The sequence below is a fragment of the Myxocyprinus asiaticus genome, chromosome 18 (assembly GCF_019703515.2).
Source record: "Myxocyprinus asiaticus isolate MX2 ecotype Aquarium Trade chromosome 18, UBuf_Myxa_2, whole genome shotgun sequence".
NCBI classification, from domain to species: Eukaryota; Metazoa; Chordata; class Actinopteri; order Cypriniformes; family Catostomidae; genus Myxocyprinus; species Myxocyprinus asiaticus.
In genome coordinates, this window is record NC_059361.1 from 5769874 (window position 1) to 5790849 (window position 20976).

Below are 20976 nucleotides of genomic sequence, written 5' to 3' on the forward strand. Positions count from 1 at the left end.
GTTATAATTGTATAGCTATAAAGAGTAATTCCTTGAAAAATAAAGAGTAATCCCTTGCATCACTTCATAAAGTGATAAAATGTAATCTGATTCTGATTATTATGATGGGTCACACCCAACACTCAGTAGCACATCTATTTGTTCTTTGCAGTGCCACTGAATGGACGTCAAAAAGATAAAAATGTTAATAAAATTAGTATAATATTTTTTATAAGACGCATCACTGTTCCATTATAAGAGTTATTTGTGAGTGAAATACCCTATCCTTTATTTACATGTAGGGCCAACAAGCATATCATTGAGCACAAATCATATAATTATGATTAAACTTGCATAATATTAAGCGTATAAAGATTATGCATAGTGGCAATCTAGTAGCTTCTAGACATTTTTAATCATTACAGCGATACGGCCCGTGGCACCGTATTATTTTCTGCATTTGGCCCCCGAATGAAAAAGTTTGGACACCCCGGTCTGATCAATCAGTCAGTCAGTCAGTCAGTCTGATCTATCTGTCTGTCTGTCTTTCTTATCTGTCTGTCTGTCTGTGTTTCTGTATTTCTTTCTTTCTTTCTGTCTGTCGGTCAGTCATTCTGTCGATCTGTCTTTCTGTCTGTCTTTCTTTTTCTATCTATCTATCTATCTATCTATCTATCTATCTATCTATCTATCTATCTATCTATCTGTCGTTCTTTCTGTCTGTTTGTCTTTCTTTCTGTCAGTCATTCGGTTGATCTGTCGATCTATCTGTCTGTCAGTCTGTCTGTCTGTCTATCTATCTGTCTGTCATTCTTTCTATATGTCTGTTTCTCTATCTGTCTGTCTTTCCATCAATCTATCTGTCTGTCTGTCTTTCTTTATGTCGGTCGTTCGGTCGATCTGTCTGTCTGTCATTCTTTCTATCTGTCTGTTTCTCTACCTTTCTGTCTGTGTGTCTATCTATCTGTCATTCTTTCTGTCTGTCTGAATCTACGTGCTTGTTCAGTATTGTTTTTTAAATCTGACGTGCGTTCACACATGCTCTTACCATAGTTAAAGTCTCCCTGCTGGTACATCATCAGGGTCTGAACTTCACTGCCATCATCCTTGGTGAAGGAGAAAGTTCTGGTGTTTTCTGGTCTGAACGGATTCTTCCAGCTGCCTCTGAAGTACACAGCATTCACTAGCATGATCGTTGTAACGCTGCTGAAGTCTTCTGTCGATACCAGGTTGTGGATCTTGCCTAAAAACCAAAACCAAACCCAGAGACTGAAATAAACGTTGCATGATTCCCATCCTCTGTTTCATCTCAGAAAAGGAAAGATAGTAAGATCTCTTTAATGGCATAAAATTATCCCATATCCAAAACTCTTGGATTTGTGCTAGTATCTGACAGTCCCTCTGAAAAGGCTAAATCTGACTGTGAGAAAAAAATATTTTCTTGGAAATGGAGTCATTATGATGCAGAATATGACTGATTTGCTGTTATCTATTTTAGGGTCCTATTTTACTTAAGTCGTAGTAATTCTTCCTAAAATTATATACCCATTTTGAAAAGACTTTCCCACAAAAATACTCACTCCTAATTGGATTATGAACAGTGCCTATATTCAACAGTGATTATAGGGTACAACGACGCTAAAGGCGCTGCGGCGTAAAAGGCACTTTTGATTTTATTTTCTCCCAAAACACTAAATAGCAACAAAAACTACCACAGCACTTTCCTAAACACCTGTTTTTCACTATAGACTGCAATATTTTCCTGATCCACGAGGTTATCACGTGCAATTCTAAAGGTTGATTTTGAGGTTATTTGATCATTTAATAACTAATTTAAGTAAAAGTGTAGGATTAATGGGAATATCTAACCAAAACTAAATGCAAATGTAACACAAATGCAACACAACAAATGTACCAAAGTGGATTATACTTTTAATCACAGACCCCATGAAAAATGTGACTTTTGTGGCTTTTAGTCTATGTCTATTATCTTTGAGGCATTCTATATGCTAATTTTAGTAGCCAAATATGTAGGTGATATAAGCATTTCAAATGTACAGTCCCTCTCTTCCGTGGAAACAGACCAAAAGTATTAATGAGTCAACTTGCACTCAGGGGCGCATACAATTTGTTATCCAATAAAATGTCCCTCCCACTAATTCCACCTGCCTCTGACTAGCAAAAGCAATTTGCACATCAGTTTATTGGCTATTAAAAAAACAAGAAAAGAAAGGGAGGAGCCTTTCTATATGTCCTGACCCAACTTTCAGTATGAAAACATGTCAATAGAGGAAAAAAAAACAGCACTCGTTAAGTCAGTTCATGGGGTCATTCAGTGATCTTAAAGCTGCACTATGTAAGATTTAACAAAATTAACAAATTGCCATTATTGATTGAGTACATATACAATCAGTATTCAAAACAATTTTACCTTACCCCGATTCAATACGGTAAGCCTATAAAAATGATTGTTATTTTGAGCTGTCTGGTTTGATTTGGCTTGTGACGTTCATCCTGTGTCATCACGTCATGTCTGCACATACAGGAAAAAGTGCCGGCTGTCTCATGTTCCGGCTGGAGAAACTAAATACGCTGTTCAGCTCAGTTCAATAACACTCACACAGTTCAGGACAGCATCGCAGCAGTTTGGATGGATGTTTATCTGTTATCCATTTGGTGAAGTTGTTTACCTGCTATAAGGCTTGGATATGTTTTCTGGTAGGGTTGTTGAAGCTTATATTGCTTGTCATGCTTTTATGAATCGAACATTACTCATGTGATAAACGATCGCGATGTATCTATGTTGTCCGGTGAAGTTACTGTGACATGTAGATGTATGACTTCTGAAATTGACTTCTTGTATTTGTTATATTGCATATTTAAGCATATTATTTTTACGTTTAATAAAGTATATTTTATCCCCATCATTACTGAATCCTCGTTTTATGGTTTAGGTTTACGGTGTTATTGTGTGCATTGCATAGACATACTATTGTAGTAACTGAGGCTGGACAATATAGTATGAAAACAATAAAGTCACATCATCGGAGGTAAGCTTCCCTCCCTTCAGGACATATATACCAGGCGGTGAGTGAAAAAAGCTCGGAGGATCATCAGAGACTCCAGCCACCCGAGCCATGGGCTGCTCTCACTGCTACCATCAGGTAGGCGGTATCGCAGCATCAGGACCTGCACCAGCCGACTTCATGACAGCTTCTTCCCCCAAGCGATCAGATTTTTGAACTCTTCATCTCTCCCGATCAATATACATCAGCACTGCAGTTTATTAATCTCACACTGGATTGTCATAAATTATATTTTCTCTTAACAACACACTGGCAACTGACTATCAACCGACAGCCTGAACGTCAATACAGCACAATACAACCTACTGTATATTGTATGTATAATATTTTTTATTGTACACTGTGTATTCTATATTGTGTGTATTGTATACTGTACATTGTATATTATTATTTGTATATTGTGTTGTGTGTAATTATGTGTATATTACTTTTGTAAATTGTGTTGTGTAAATCTGATGTTTATTGTAGATTGGTATATGTCTCATCACTGTCATGACTGCTATGTTGCTCGGGACTGCACCCAAGACTATTGCACTTGTGTATATGGTTGAGTGACAATAAAGTGGTTTGATTTGATTGAAGTCTTCTATTGAACTCTTATCAGCCATTTCACGAGTTTAACCTCTTAAATTGAAAAATGTAGTACAATTCAAACATTAATAGTAGATAAAACACTTGAATAATTATATTAGGATCTGCTGGTGGTGGATGAGGAGAGTCCCTTGTTCTCTTTTTAAAAGTGCTTTGAGTGTAGTGTCAGAAAAGCGATTTAAGTGTAAAATTCATTCAAATATGTAAATAACAGTGTTGTTTATCTTCATCAAAGCATGTAATATTTCCGTTTCAAATGTTCAATCATACAATATCAACATGAAAACAGCACGTTATGACTCCGGCTCCAGTCATGATCACACATAAATGATGTCCAGGTAAGCTCAAATTGGGAGATTCATCCACCAGAAGAGCAGTGCCAGAACACGACTGACGTAATGTATTCTTCTGCAAATTGCTTACAATTTTATGTTTCAACCACAGATGTCGCTAGAGAGCACAAAGTTCTGTAGTGCAACTTTAATATTTGTTAGTAAAAGTCATGGTAACAAGGACAACATTTCAACAACTCTGCTTGAAATACAGCACAACAGGGCCACCTGGATATATTCTTCATTCAGCAGTGTAAACAGACTTACTCTCTGTGTTGTTTTGGACCCAAGAGTTGATGTGTTCGGCCACGGCTGCTGACTCGCCGAAGTCCACCATCTCCACTTCGGCTTTGAAGTACTTATTCATCAGATGAAGGAAGTCCTCACTGAAATGAACCCCCGTTTGTAGAAAGAGAGAATTGGCCAGCCGTACCACATACTGCTCTTCGTCTGTAGACAAGGCCTGAGTCAGGTTGCTCAAAAGAGAGAACTCCTCATCTGGAACAGGGGGAGAGAATCAATCCCAATGGTAAATATGTAAGAAAATGCTTTTGTATAGACTGCAACAGTAGGGTTCCACAGTAAAAATACCATTCAAAATCTACATAGAAATTTATTTTCGTAAAGTGTATTTGTGATAATCAAGGAAGTCACAAGGAGAATCGCCACTTGAAGCAGGAGTGTCGTTCCAAAGATGTTTATTAGCAGGAAGTGCAAAATGTGCAAATAAATAGTGTTTAAGAGCAAAAACAGTCTAAAAGCTTAAATATTTTGGTTCTAGAGCAGTACCCACTCCCCTCCCTCAACAATGGAGGCCAGAGTATATCACACTCAAGCAGTGCTAACAGACAGTATCCGTACACTAGTCTAGTGCCTCTAATGGCGGTAGGCCTATATTTACCCACACATTTTTCCCGCCTCTGCAAACTGGAGCATACTATTGTTAAATAAAAGTAACACTAATACTGAATGGTGTGTAAAATAACAAATAAGTCCTTGGAACACAGTTAAAATTCCACAGTGACATGCACAGACCTTAGCAGGGTTGAAAGGACATGGACAGAGTGTGAAGAGAAATCTGCCGTCAATAGTTGTTGGGGGGTTGTGTAGTAAAGACACAAGTCTCCGTGCTCTTAAAGGCACCTCCGTGCTCTTAAAGGCACCTCCTCTTAAAAAGGCACCTTTACATTTGTGAAGGGCACCTTTAGATTTGTGAATGAAAGGGGCAGGGGCTTGCCCCTGTAGCCGCTGTTCTGTGCACGTCAGTGAAGGGCCATGCTAAAAAATGTATTGTGAAATACATTTATTTTGTCTTGCCTCAAGGATTTAGAGGAAAGATTAATAAAAAAAAAAGAGTTATTAGCGAAACGTAAATGTATCCATTATAGCACCACCATGTGTCTGATGGAGGTGTGTGTATTTATGGGATTTATGGGAAAAAGTAACTTATCTTATGGAGCCTTTTAACAAACTTTTCACGCGTTTCTGCCTTAGCAGCATAAATCTAGCATATTATATTAAAAAATATTTTCTTTTATTATTTACCATAAATTTATAACATTTTACTTTGATTTATATTACTACGGAAGCCCGTTTTGTCCATGGTTTATCACTTTTTTTCTGTTTTGCTTTCTCGTGATCACGACTTAAGTGTAAATCACTGCAGAATCATTCCAGAGACATCATTCAGTGTGACAATGTCAGAGGAGCAGGAGTGAGCCACATATCTCATTAATCAAGGCCTGACGGCAGCTGAAGTAGTTTTGTGCCATTGAAGCACTGTATATATTGAAGCACAGTATCGGAGCTTCTATCATTTTGGGGAAAAAAACGTTATCTGTGAAGTCCGAAGCTTCATTTGCCTGACCACATGACTGCTTCAGTATATGGTTCAAAAGAAGCAAATTCCAGTACAAGTTTGAACCCAATACAGTCACATAAGCACATTTCACTCCCATTTTAATAAAATGTTACAGCCCATCCCACAAGCATTTTTTTTTCCTCGAATCTACACGATAATAATCAGTTATTTATTTACTCTCAGACATTGTTTTTATTTTTTAACAGAATACAGTAACTTCTCAACTCATATATGAAGTAATGGTTATTACATATTTATTTATAAACACTTCCTTTAGTTAACAAAAGAGGAAAATGACATAATGTTGATAATACATTTTAGGGATGTGCCACGGACGTCAACTAATTGACTAGTCCAACAACTGACTAGTCGATTAGAGGGGTCAACTAATAACATTAATATTTTTAGTGGTGGTGGTTTTAATGGGAGATGCATTTCTCATATTAATTGAGAGACGCAACTTCTCTGTGAGAGTTTTTGCATGATTATAGCTTGCTGTGCTTAAAAGTGAATAATAGCTCGCACAGTAAAACTCTCTGCAAGAACTTTGGAGGTATTAAAGTCTTTTGGTGATTCTGTCTGAAACTACTTAAATAAATAGTTGGAGTAAAATACGTTTAAACTGCTTGATGTCATGAACTAAATGTGTACCCACATCATCTTGCAGTTCTGTGCCTTTGAGTGCGCACTGCACAGCGAGGATCGCCTTGAGACTCTCAAGCTCTCTGTTTATATTGAAGCATGTCACTGTACACTCAGGATGTGCAAAGGTTTGTGCCGCTCTTTATTAAAGCCTTTCTTATTTTCTTCTTTTTTTACTATGACAGTTTTGTGCAATAAGACATTATCGTTATTTAGCCTATTTATTTGTTGCATAACCGTTAGTTACCATGTTGAAATGGTGCGCTTAGCGTCCACATATCCCTCTGAAATGCAACTGATCAGGGTCACGTTATCATTACAGAGCCTATGTTATCCATTATTATTTTTATCACCGACTAGTCGACTAGTCATTCAAACAACTGACCGACTAGTCGAATGAAAATTGGTAGTTTTGCACATCCCTAATACATTTTATTGCTAGTTAATGTCTTTGATCACCAGATGACAGTAAACTGAACCGTGCACAGAAGCTTTGAGTAACAAACCCAATTCTATACATTTGTAATTAAAGCACCATTGATTCAGAAAGGTTAATTTTCCCATCATTACTCGATGGATACTGGATTATGACTGAGAGATGCAGGTCAGCAGACTTACAACATAAAATGAGATAAACTCCCACTACTTGGCTTGACCTACAGAGAAGCCTCCTGTTGCGATAAACTGAAGATGCAAATGCTGTGACTGTGATGTTATGAGGTGCTCCAGGTGGCAAAAGGTGTTTTCTTGCAGGAACTTTAAGTCGAAATCACAATAAAACAGCTTTTGTTATGTCGAGATCATGAGAACATTAAGTTGTGACCACGGAAAAACAAGACGGAAAAAAGTGATAAACCATGGACAAAACAGGCTTCCGTATATTACTATGCCATTTGTTTTAAAAAACTAGTTACCACCCCTGCAATGAGGTTTCTAATAGTTACTGAGGGAGTGACTAAGGCCTCTTCTCCTTTTGACTGCAGTAATCAACCTCTCTGCTTTTTTCCTCTTGTGGAAAGTCATGGACATTTAATTTGGGATTATTTTCTTTTGCTATTGGAGTAAATGGGAATGCAAAAATTATATTTGCTGTGGTCTCCCATTCACCACTATAGAAGTTTAATTCCGCGTTCCAAACCCGGAAATGTGAAAAGTATGACTCAAAGGTAAAAGATTAAAACATATCAGGTGACCCTCATGTACAGTTTTATGAATTTAGATACTCGTACCTTCTCTGAAATGGCTATAACCCACAGCCTGTCTGATCTCCTCTAAAGAAGAGCCCTGGGCGCCCAGCTCCACCATGCCCAGAGCCAGAGCCACACTCAGTGGGGAGAAGATGATGTTCTCCTCTCCTCCTGTGATTTGGAGCTGGTGGTACAGTCTGACCGAGAACTCTGCTGTCACGTCCTCAGGAATGTCTGCCGCTTGGCAACCATACCCCCTTAGCAGCATCAGCGGTAAGAGTCCGAGGAACAGCATGGTAAATGAGGGACAAGCTAACTAGAGAACGGAGAGAAGGAGAGAGTCAGAGTGAGAGGACACTAGTAAATAAAACTCTTTGCGAAAGAGAGGCATCACACTCTACTGAGCAGTAAAGAGCATAATCATGGATTTACCTTGCTTTTTTGAAATAATAATAAAAAAGAGTTCAGTATACACAAACTCTGATTCACAATGGAAAACTCCCTCTGCCGTCCACCAGAGTATTTATGGAAACAAAGCTGTACAAATGGGTGATTCTGAGTATACATACAGTTGAAGTCAGAAGTTTACATACACCTTAGCCAAATACATTTAAACTCAATTTTTCACAATTCCTGACATTTAATCATAGAAAACATTCCCTGTCTTAGGTCAGTTAGGATCACTACTTTATTTTAAGAATGTGAAATGTCAGAATAATAGTAGAGAGAATTATTTATTTCAGCTTTTATTTCTTTCATCACATCCCCAGTGGGTCAGAAGTTTATATACACTTTTTTAGTATTTGGTAGCATTGCCTTTATATTGTTTAATTTGGGTCAAATGTTTTGGGTAGCCTTCCACAAGCTTCTCACAATAAGTTGCTGGAATTTTGGCCCATTCCTCCAGACAGAACTGGTTTAACTGAGTCAGGTTTGCAGGCCTCCTTGCTCGCACACGCCTTTTCAGTTCTGCCCACAAATTTTCTATCAGACTGAGGTCAGGGCTTTGTGATGGCCACTCAAATACCTTGACTTTGTTGTCCTTAAGCCATTTTGCCACAACTTTGGGAGTATGCTTGGGTCATTCTCCATTTGGAAGACCCATTTGCAACGAGCTTTAACTTCATTGCTGATGTCTTGAGATGTTGCTTCAATATATCCACATAATTTTCCTTCCTCATGATGCCATATTTTTTGTGAAGTGCACCAGTTCTTCCTGCAGCAAAGCTCCCCCACAACATGATGCTGCCATCCCCGTGCTTCACGGTTGGGATGGTGTTCTTCTGCTTGCAAGCCTCACCCTTTTTCCTCCAAACATAATGATGGTCATTTAGTTCCATTTTGTTTCATCAGACCAGAAGAAATTTCTCCAAAATGTAAGATCTTTGTTCCCATGTGCACTTGCAAACTGTAGTCTGGCTTTTTTATGGTGGTTTTGGAGCAGTGACTTCTTCCTTGCTAAGCAGCCTTTCAGATTATGTCGATATGGGACTTGTTTTGCTGTGGATATAAATACATGTCTACCTGTTTCCTCTAGCATCTTCACAAGGTCATTTGCTGTTGTTCTAGGATTGATTTGCACTTTTCGCACCAAACTACGTTCATCTCTAAGAGACATAATGCATCTCCTTCCTGAGCGGTATGATGGCTGTGTGGTCCCATGGTGTTTATACTCGCGTACTATTGTTTGTACAGATGAATGTGGTACCTTCAGGCATTTGGAAATTGCTCCCAAGGATTAACCAGACTTGTGGAGGTTCACGATTTTTTTTATGAGATCTTGGCTGATTTCTTTTGATTTTCCCATGATGTCAAGCAAAGAGACATAGAGTTTGAAGGTAGGCCTTAAAATACATCCACAGGTACACCTCCAATTCAGTACACCTCCTATCAGAAGCTAACTGGCTAATTGTCTAAAGGCTTGACATCATTTTCTGGAATTTTCCAAGCTGCTTAAAGGCACAGTTAACTTAGTGTATGAAAACTTCTGACCCACTGGAATTGTGATATAGTCAACTAAAAGTGAAACAATCTTTCTGTAAACAATTGTTGGAAAAATTGCTTGTCATGAACAAAGTAGATGTCCTAAATGACTTGCCAAAACTATAGTTTGCTAATATTAAATCTGTGGAGTGGTTAAAAAATTAGTTTTAATGACTTCGACCTAAGTGTATGTAAACATCCAGCTTCAACTGTATTTCACATGTGAAAAGGTTAGCCAATCAAAACAGAGGTCATTTACATGTAAAGTTGACAGGAAATCAAAATTGAAACTATTTCAGTTTAGTTTGTCAAGACAAACTTTGATGATAGCCTAAAGGGCCCTATATACAGTACTTCCGGAAAAATTCTTATTCGTTCTTTGCTGAGCAACTATATACTGTTTGTGAACATTCAGACACCCGCCACACCGCTATGGGAGGCATTTAGAAGTGCATTTAAATATGAGGATGCTCAGTAAAACCTTAACTAATGTGACATTAAAATGTGTTATCAATTACTTTCTGCTTCGAATTCACACTAGATGAGTAAAAGATACTTTTTTAACCACTCGATCATGATTTAAAATAATATACAGTATATGCAGTAGAAAATGCGCAATTTGTCTTGTTTACATTATGAATTTATGATGCTAATGCACTAACACGCTATTTGTGGGCATAATACAGTATGTGCCGATTACACTATGTTAATGTACTTGATGACACTGATACAACTGCAAAGATTGGTGTATAAAAGAGTGTTAATGTTCAGAATACAGACAAATGAATGGTAAGAGGGCATACCTTACTATGAGCAGATGTGTGAATGGCTTTCACTGCAGAAGCCTTACAAAAATGTGCAGTTTTGTGTAGTACAATGATGTTGAACTGCACAATGACAAACTGTACTGCACTTACAATGCCTTTTAACTGCAGTACTGATATAGTGCACTACAGTACAATTGCAAGTCAGTTCAGTGAAGTATACCTGCATTCCACACTGGTATAGCGGCAGTACATTGCAAAACAGTTTTCAGGACTGCAGTACAAGTGTGGTAATTTGGACGCAGTATTCCTGCAGTTTTCAGGACTGCAGTACAAGTGTGGTAATTTGGACGCAGTATTCCTGCAGTTTTCAGGACTGCAGTACAAGTGTGGTAATTTGGACGCAGTATTCCTGCAGTTTTCAGGACTACAGTACAAGTGTGGTAATTTGGATGCAGTATTCCTGCAGTTTTCAGGACTGCAGTACAAGTGTGGTAATCTGGACGCAGTATTCCTGCAGTTTTCAGTACTGCAGTACAAGTGTGGTAATTTGGACGCAGTATTCCTGCAGTTTTCAGGACTGCAGTACAAGTGTGGTAATTCGGACACAGTATTCCTACATTTTTCATGGGAGGCACTTTTTACTGCCCGGTCCCGATCTTTTCAGCTTCCCCGCCCTCACTACCCTCGATGGTGGGGCAGCCAAGGGCTATTCGGCAATCCCCCGGTGGATAAAGGCGCTCGCGGTGCACCTATGCCCACAGAGCGCCGCCACCTGGCGCGGGTGCCCAAAGCCCCCGTCCAAGGCTTGTAGGTTTACGTCGTCTCTGACGGCCAAGGCCTACGGTGCCGCTGGACAAGCCACCTCCACCCTGCACGCCATGGCTCTCCTGCAAGTCCGCCAAGGCGCTAAAGGAACTGCACGAGGGTAGTTCCGCCCCGGGATTGATGCAGGAACTGCGCTCGGCGACCGACCTCGCTCTCCGAGCGACGGAGGTCACAGCGCGGTCTCTCGGGCGGACGATGGCCACACTAGTGGTCCAGGAGCGCCACCTTTGGCTCAACCTGGTCGAGATGGGTGAGGCCGACAAGACACAATTCCTTGCTGCCCCCATTTCCCAGGCGGGCCTATTCGGCGGCACCGTCGAGGACTTTGCCCAGCAGTTTTTGATGGTAGAGCAGTAGATGGATGCTAGCCGGCATATCCTGCCCCGGCGCGGCTCAAGATCCGGCACCCCGTCTACTCATTGCCAAGGGTGTCCCCCTGCGGTGACTGCACCGGCTCTGCCGCAGCCCACCCTTTCGGCCCGGCCCCGGCATGGAGCCCACCGCAGGAAGCAGACGCCATCCGTCTCATGGCCACCCAGAACCCGTGAAAGGCTTCAAAGTGCCCTTGAGACGGGCAACCCAGGAACAACAAAACCCGCTGCTCTGAGCTGGTAAGCAGATCTCCTTCTTTTTGTTACCTTTTGCATTTAATTGTGCTGCATGCCCAAGTGGCTGCAGTACTCAAGAGCTCAGCAAGAGTGGTTTCCTTGTTCCCTGGGTCATGTATTCGGTGTGCACGGCCGTCATCACAACCACCGTCCACCACTCTATTTGGCAGGTTTGGTGCTCCAGCGGTGGTCTCCCGCCCCTGAGTGCCCAGCCGTGGCACAAATCTGCCCCCGATGTGACAGTCTCCACGGGTCACGTGGACAGGCCTCTTCCTCCCCCGTCCCAGGCTGTTCCAGGGGTGGTCACAAGGAGCCAGGTAAGTGCTTCGATGTCCTTAGACTCAGCACGGCCACGACGTGGTGTGGCACCTCGAGCTCTGCCCCGCCGCGAGGCCCCACCTGCCGGTACGTCTGATGACGTTGTCCCTTTGGTCCCCCTTGCGCGGAACTTGGACGCATGCCTTGTGCTTTCCAATCCGTCGTGAGGGCTGGTCCGGACCGTCCGACTCGGCTGCGCGATTCACTTCGCCAGGCGTCTGCCCAGGTTCAGCGGTGTCCACTTCACCTTGGTGAAGGACGAAAATGCTGCTACTTTGTGCGGAGATCGCTACCCTCCTATGGAAGGGCGCGATAGAACCTGTCCCTCCAGCCGAGATGAAGGGGTTTTTCAACCCCTACTTCATCGTACCGAAAAAAGGCGGTGGGTTGCGGCCAATCTTGGACCTGTGAGTTCTGAACTAGGTTTTACACAGACTCCCGTTCAAGATGCTGACGCAAAAACGCATTCTGGCGAGCGTCTGGCATCAAGATTGGTTCACGGCGGTAGACCTGAAGGATGCGTACTTCCACGTCTTGATGCTTCCTCGACACAGACCCTTCCTGCGGTTTGCGTCCGAGAGTCAGGCGTATCAGTACAAAATCCTCCCTTTCGGCCTGTCCCTGTCTCCTTGCATCTTTTCTCGGTTTGCAGTTGGACTCAGTCTCCCTGACGGTGTGCCTTACGAACGAGCGCGCCCAGTCAGTGCTGGCCTGTTTGAAGGTGTTCAAACAGAAAACAGCAGTTCCACTGAAAATTTTTCAGAGGTTCCTGGGGCATATGGCATCCTCGGCGGTGGCCACCCCACTCGGGTTGATGCATATGAGGCCGCTTCAGCACTGGCTCCAGACTCGAGTCCCGAGATGGGCATGGCGCCACAGGACACGTCACGTGGTCATCACGCCGGTCTTTCACCGTCTTTTCAGCCCTAGGACCGACCTCTCATTTCTACGGGCAGGTGTTCCTCTAGAACTGGTCTCCAGGCGCATCATGGACACGACAGACGCCTCCAAAATGGGCTGGGGCGCTGTTTGCAACGGGCACGCAGCCGCCGGCCTCTGGACGGGTCCGCGACTGCATTGGCACATCATCTGCCTCGAGTTGTTGGCAATTCTGCTTGCCCTGCGGAGGTTTTGGCCATTAATCCAGGGCAAGCACGTGTTAGTTCAGACAGACAACATGACAACGGTAGCATATGTCAACCGCCAAGGCGGTTTGAGCTCTCGTTGTATGTCACAACTCGCCCGCCGTCTCCTCCTCTGGAGTCAGCAGCACTTCAAGTCGCTGCAAGCCACTCACATCCCGGGCAACCTCAACACTACAGCGGACGCATTATCACGACAGGTTACCCTCAGGGGAGAGTGGAGACTCCACCCTCAGGTGGTCCAGCTGATTTGGAGTCGATTCAACAGGCACAGGTGCAACTGTTCGCCTCCCAAGAATCCTCCCCACTGCCCGCTCTGGTACGCCCTGACCGAGGCCCCCCTCGGCATAGACGCGCTGGCACACAGCTGGCCCCCTGGCATGTGCAAATATGCGTTTCCCCCAGTGAGCCTGCTTGCACAGACCCTGTGCAAGGTCAGGGAGGACGAGGAGCAGGTCATCCTGGTAGCACCCTACTGGCCCGCCCAGACGTAGTGCTCGGACCGCATGCTCCTCGCTACAGCTCCCCCCTGGCGAATTCCCCTGAGGAAGGACCTTCTTTCTCAGGGACGGGGCACCATCTGGCACCCGCGCCCACACCTCTGGAATCTCCATGTCTGGCCCCTGGATGGGACGCGGTGGTAGACACGATCACTCAGGCTAGGGCCCCCTCTACAAGGCGCCTGTATGCCTTTAAGTGGCGTCTGTTCGTTAAGTGACGTTCTTCCCGTTGGGAAGACCCCCAGAGATGTGCAGTTGGATCAGTGCTTTCCTTCCTGCAGGAGAGGTTGGAAGGGAGGCTGTCCCCTTCCACCTTGAAGGTGTACGTTGCCACCATAGCAGCACACCATGATGCAGTCGACAGTAAGTCCTTAGGGAAGCACGACCTGATCATCAGGTTCCTCAGAGGCACCAGGAGGCTGAATCCCTCCAGACCACGCCTCGTTCCCTCATCGGACCTCTGTAGTTCTTCAGGGTCTACAGAGAGCCCCCTTTGAGCCTTTGCAGTCAGCCGAGCTTAAGGCATTCTCCTTGAAGACTGCCCTCCTGACTGCGCTCACTTCCATCAAGAGGGTAGGTGACCTGCAAGCGTTCTCTGTCAGCGAAACATGCCTGGAGTTCGGTCCAGGTTACTCTCACGTGATCCTGAGACCCTGACCGGGCTATGTGCCCAAGGTTCCCACCACACCTTTAGGGACCAGCGCTGCCCCAGGAGGAGGCAGACCCAGCCCTGTCATCGCTGTGTCCGGTGCACGCTTTACGCATCTATTTGGATAGCACGCAGAGCTTTAGAATCTCTGAGCAGCTCTTTGTCTGCTTTGGTGCACAGTGGAAAGGAAGCACTGTCTCCAAGCAGAGGATCGCCCACTGGCTCATTGACGCCATAACTATGTCATATGTCGCCTAGGACATGCCGCCCCCGGTAGGGCTACCAGCCCATTCTACCAGGGGTGTAGCAGCTCCCTGGGCCCTGGCCAGGGGTGCCTCTCTAACAGACATTTGCAGAGCAGCAAGCTGGGCAACACCCAACACCTGAGCAAGGTTCTACAACCTCCGGGTGGAACCGGTTTCGTCCCAGGTAGTGGCACGCAACACAAGCGGGTAAGCCCGGGATAGCTGGCCGGGTGTATCGCTTGCACATAGCGCCTTCCACCTCCCTTGGAGCTGAAGACATGCGCCATTAATTCCCAGTAGTGTTCACAAACTTTGTTCCCTGTTTGACTTCCTCCGAGCCCTGTGGCGGTCGAGTTTTCAGAGAGACTCGCTGCCGGCCCAGTACACGCGCTAACTAAGAGCCCTGTTCTGGGGTAGGTGCTCTGCATGTGGCGGTTCCCTGTAAGGCTAACCCCATGCGATTATATATCTTCCGCTAGTTTGTTTCCCTGCTGGCAAACTGTGTCTTCCTTGGGCAGAACCCCTCTGCCCCAGTCTCCATGTTTGTAGTAACTCCTCCCCCATTGGGCAGGATCTACCTTGAAGGCTCTACACATGGTTGGAAAGACCATGTGACATATTCTTCCACTTAAATATCCCCCCCTCTCTTTGGGCGAGGTGTGGTCTCCGCGGTGTCTTCCCCTTGGGAGGGACACCCCCCGACTAGACCTGGCGGCCCAGTCGGATAATCCCCCTTCTTTTTTAGGGAGTGGAAAAAGAGAAGGGGAAAAGAGGCCACGACTGGGTTAAGCCTGTCTCTATCTTTGGGTAGTCGACTTGTCCCCAAAAAGGGCCGTCGACACTCATAACTATGTTGGGGCAGGTTACGTGCCGATCTGGTGCGCTGGCTATGAGGCACACAGCAGTCTGCCCACCACACACTGCCAGTTCACATAACACAGTTCAGCCAGTTGTGGCATTTCGTATAGGGACCCCTACTACGTCGAATGAGTGACAGATAGGGAACATCATGGTTACTTGTGTATCCTCCGTTCCCTGATGGAGGGAACGAGACGTTGTGTCCCTCCTGCCACAACGCTGAACTACCCGCTGAAATGGCCGGACCTTATATCGGCTCCTCAGCATAAAACCTGAATGAGTGGTTGCATACCAGCTCCTTTTATACCTGTATGTCCGGGGGAGTGGCATGCAAATACCACTCGCCAATTTTCATTGGCCTTTTATCAAAGACCAGAGGTGTCTCGGGCTCCCAAGAGTGACCCCTAGTGTCACTACATCGACACAACGTCTCGTTCCCTCCATCAGGGAATGGAGGTTACACAAGTAACCATGACGTTTTCAGGACTGCAGTACAAGTGTGGTAATTTGGACGCAGTATTCCTGCAGTTTTCAGTACTGCAGTACAAGTGTGGTTATTTGGATGCAGTATTCCTGCAGTTTTCAGGACTGCAGTACAAGTGTGGTAATTTGGACGCAGTATTCCTGCAGTTTTCAGTACTTCAGTACAAGTGTGGTAATTTGGACGCAGTATTCCTGCAGTTTCCAGCATTGCAGTAATACTGCGTCCAATTTACCACACTTGTACTACAGTTAAAAAACTGCAGTTTTTTTTTTTTAAGGGAAGGCACATGAGAGAAGCAGCATTTAAAACAAAAGCACTTATTTTGTTTTAAATGACGTCACACCCGTTTGTTCTTTGATTTCGTATAAAGTATATCGGGGCCTTAAGCCACATCTACACTAATCCGTTTTCGTTTTCAGTTTCCAAACACCATCTTTTACATCGCCTTTGAGTACACTCGAAAACATGCATGATCCGCATTAGCTGGACCAGCCTGAAAATAGCATTGTTTAGCATGTTCTGAGCTCAAAAAGCACCATTTATGATATCATTGTTGTCAGATTTTAATGCTGATTTGAAATATATTATTTGATCGTTGTCTTGACCAACTGTTTTGGATATTCCAATCTTTCCCCATTCAAGCAGATAGGAGCTATCCTTTCATGCTGCTTCTATTCAGAGAAAATTGCTGCCCGGGAGCGTTCAAAAGATAGCTGCCGCGTGGACTGACTTGCCTTGAAGGCGACTTTTACGTGGCCTTAAAAGCATTAGTTGTGTCCGAAATCGCATACTGTCAGAGTATGTACTTTTTTTTTGATGAAGGACACACTTTAGAATCTCGCTGGAAATACTGTAGCTCTTTCTCGCTTACTGTTTTATGAATACAGATGATTTGGACATATTCTCCATTGGCATAAAATTTTTGGCATACTATATCCACAGTTTTCCTGAGCAACCACTGGGCGGTACCAAGATGATTCTAACTGCCTGTTTTTGTTTCTGGTCTCGAGATGCATTGTAAAACTAACCAATTTTGGTGGATGTAGGGATTTTGGAAAAACCCTAAACCAAGTCTGTAAAGTAACAGTATGATGGCATATTTCAAGCTAAAATAATAAATAGTCAGACACTTACAATGGAAGTCAATGTGGACAATTTTTGGAGGGTTTGAAAGCAGAAGGCTTTTAATTTTATAAAAGCACTTACAAGAATTATTCTGTTAGAACTTGCTGTAAAGTTGTTTAAATCATAATTTTACAGTCATTTTAGGGTTTTTGGGTTTGTTGACATTACATCGTCATGGCAATGAAGTTGTAAAATCGGCTATAACTTTACACAAAAATGGTTATTAAGTGATTTTATCACTCTAAAATTATGTTAACACACATATTTTTCACGTCTTGTGGCTATACTTTTGAAACAGTCAGTATTTTAATGTATACAGATTGGCCCCATTCACTTCCATTGTTAGTGCCTCACTGTAACCCAGAGTCTTGCTTTTTTTAAAGGAGGGACGAATTTTTTGGTAATCAATATTATGCCACAAATGCTGTCGATTGAGCTTAATCAGGATCAGAGAATCGGTGGGAAATGGTCATGGTAAATTATGGCTGTTTTTGGTGCAACAATCCTTCACTAACATCATAAGTGGACTTCAGGGGGAAAAAATTATATAATACGATAGTGTACAAATGTCCACTTTAAACTACAGTACTGAGGCTTTCCTTAATTACCTTACAGCATTATTAGTCCCAAAATGGTTAATTCACAATTGGCCAAAAAATTATAGATTTCTTTCTCCAAGAACTGTAAGTAAAAGGTTAATACCTCTTTTTCTTCCTCTGATTGCATAGCAAATCCACACGCATACTCCACACACACGAATTCTCCATCACATACTGTATAAATGTACCTTCATCCAAGCATGGCACAGTCTCCCTGCGTTTGCCGTTGCCTGACAATGGTGTTTTCTACAAACAAAGCAGAGAGAATGTGGCCTTGTGCCATTGTTTGATGGTGAGAAAGAGAGAGGTGGCACAGGTTGTGATGTAGGCTGAAATGCCTGTGTGTGTTGCGTGAGGAGCAAACATGTTTTGCATGAGTATGTTAAAGAATGTGATGTATCCTCTAAATGCTCTGTTGTCTAGATTTGTTCTGTAATGGTTTTCAGCAGCTAACTATGGCTGATAAAGATGACAGCAGTGACACTGTGCCTGAGATTTAAAGGTGCACTCAGTAACTTTTGTCTTTGTATCATCTTGGATTTACACTGACACCTAGCGGCTTCGATGCAGCATAATTTAAAATCAATAGTTTTCAGTTTCAGATGCCATTGTAGAAATATAATATTCACAGCCAGCCATGATTACTTTAATCAATTAGTGAAATTGTCAAATAACAGGATGGTTACTGTGATTAAGAGAGTAGTATTCGGCTGGTCATGTGATTCTAACATGGCAGCCCCCATGTGCGGACCCTCTCCATGTAGAATAAAACAGCTTTTATAAGGTTACTGATATGACAGGAGTCTTCATTTTAATGTGAGTGGTCATGATTTCCTACATATACTGCAAAATTACAATTCATGTCTTTAGGAATTAAACATTTTTAATGAGGAAAAAATTACTGAGTGCACCTTTAAAGAACTCAAAACAAGAAAAAAAAATTGTGTGGAATTATCTGGATTTCTACATAGATGGCTCTTAAAATATGATATAATCTTCATCATCATCATCTTCATATTCTAGTTATAATAATAAACTACTGTACATTTGCCAGTGCTAAAACTCACCACTTAACTGTTAAGATATTCTGAGTGGTTTTGGTGTGTTGCTAGGGTATTCTGGGTGCTTGCTTACTGGGTTATTGAGAAATAAAGTTGTCCAAGATTATAAAAATAAGAAATCTTTTAAAAATCTAGTTTACTGCAAAACACATGTGTCAAGTTTTAGAAATGTCATATTTTTTCACATTATGGTTTCATACAATTTTGAAAAACATTTATTGCATTTTCTACAAAAAACAAAACAAAAACAAAACTAATTTAATGTTTTAAAAAATGTCAAGTGGTGTTACCATCAATTAAAAGGTTTAAATACTTTCCTTGAATACACATGCGTGTACATTTGATCATTAATTTCAAAACATATTTTTTTAAGGTATTTTGTTTTACAAATATCCTGCATTTTTGAGCCACAAATACATACGTTTTGAGAGTTACTCATTTCGACCTGAATAAAATGTGCTTTTTTACTTGTCAGCATTTGACTTTTTTTTTTACATTTAATTTCACCTTATAAAGATACATTTTATTTAATTGTACTGTCTCCGGACAGTTAAACCAATTAGACATTTTTGACATCAGCCCCCAGAAAAAAATAAATAAAAATACAAATGTCTTTGAACTCAGAAATTGAAAACATTTTCATCAAACTAGAGTAGAGGTTTATTCAAGTATTTGTGTGTGTGTGTGTGTGTGTGTGTGTGTGTGTGAATTGCAATTTAATGTATTTTTGAATAACTTAATAGTTCCAGACAAAAAAAGATTAGTGTCACATTATTGACCCTTAAGTCAAAACAGCCCACAATCTGGTCCCAAGAATATCATAGATACTTGGGGGTGGGCTCTGTTGAACGAGGCCAGTAAGTAACCACCTAGCAATCGCCCATAACACCCTAGCAACTCCACAGAAACGTCCTTGTGACAAAACCCTACCATCCTGGAGGTGACTTTTGAATGGTAAGAACCACTAATATTTTCTTCAAAAAAAAAAAAAATTTAATCTAGTTTTGTTACTCTGTTGTTACACTCTGTTGTGTACCAAAAACACTATTTTCTGCACAGATCTACTCACAGATGTTTGGGGGGAAATTGGAAATATGTCCTAGTTAATCTTCTAATGTCCTTCCTTACACACAGGCAAAGACATTTTCTATTGTTTTAGCAGCTTCTAAAATGTCACCAGTGAGCAAACTTGACACAAGATCCAAAAACAGAGCTGAATTGGGGTTTAATGTTGCCAGATTCTTTCTGGTTGGGGCCAATAGGGTGGTGGGAGTTTCAGACTGGTCTTGTTGCGTTCCCCCAGGTGGCAGTCAGACCTTTGTGTAGAATCCAGTACGGGTGAGTGAAAGGTCAGGCAGGTCTGGTGGTTTTCAGGTGTACCCTCTCTTATCCCTCACAACCGGCCATCTGCTTTTCAGTCCCCACCTCGGTCACCAGGGTCAGGTCCAGTTACACAAGCAGGGCGTGTCTGTGCATGTGAGCCTGAGCAAAACCAGTTGCCTCTGATATGAAGGGCTCAGGTCATGAGAAGTCAGAAAAGTTCAAGATCGATAGAAGAACAGATCTTGTATGGCTTGCAGGTCAGTAATTTCACGTAAATTCCATCATGATTAGCTGATTAGCTCCACAATAACAGCAGTTTTGGATTTGAAATTAATGGCATACTAACGTACTACTCTTACTATGTCCGCTGTATACTGTATATGCAGCCTTCATGTGCTAGTGAAATTATACTACTGTACTTCTCACTTCTGGGTACAGTAATTACAAGTACCTTGTGTTTCAGTGCTTTGTTGTTGGAGAGAATAGGAAAGAAGAAGGACGCAAGGTTCATTCTTGCATATTTCTTGGGGAACTCTTATTTTGACATTGTATTTAGTCAGCTTTCAGATGGTAATATAATTTTCGTCAAATAAACGCTATTTTCTCTGTGTAAAAATTTTCAATATGCATCAAATAGTTACTGATACACATAAATGTTTATGACCAAAACGGCAAGCGATAACAAGGTTGCTGCATTTAGAAAAATGAATAAAACTTTTTACTATAGAAACTGGACTCTCCGCCGCCATTTTAAAAGTTTATGGCAACTTGGAAACTCAAGTATCAAAAAGAGTTTCCCAGTCTTAATTAC

At 42.4% G+C, this 20976-nt stretch overlaps 1 protein-coding gene across 3 annotated transcripts in view; it reads right to left on the reverse strand.

Moving 5' to 3' along the window:
- Positions 1-20976, reverse strand: part of LOC127455868 (neuroserpin-like) — a 42273-nt gene that overhangs the window by 7475 nt on the left and 13822 nt on the right. The window contains exons 1-4 of one of the 3 annotated variants that reach the window (XM_051724005.1): positions 17970-17984; positions 7721-7994; positions 4256-4486; positions 1028-1222 (exon numbers count right to left, since the gene is read on the reverse strand). In XM_051724005.1, coding sequence (XP_051579965.1) covers positions 1028-1222; positions 4256-4486; positions 7721-7994; positions 17970-17975 — 706 coding nt within the window. In that variant the 5' untranslated portion in view covers positions 17976-17984. Of the gene's footprint in view, positions 1-1027; positions 1223-4255; positions 4487-7720; positions 7995-17969; positions 17985-20976 lie in introns of those variants that run through there. The other 2 variants (XM_051724006.1, XM_051724007.1) reach the window with 2 other exon arrangements.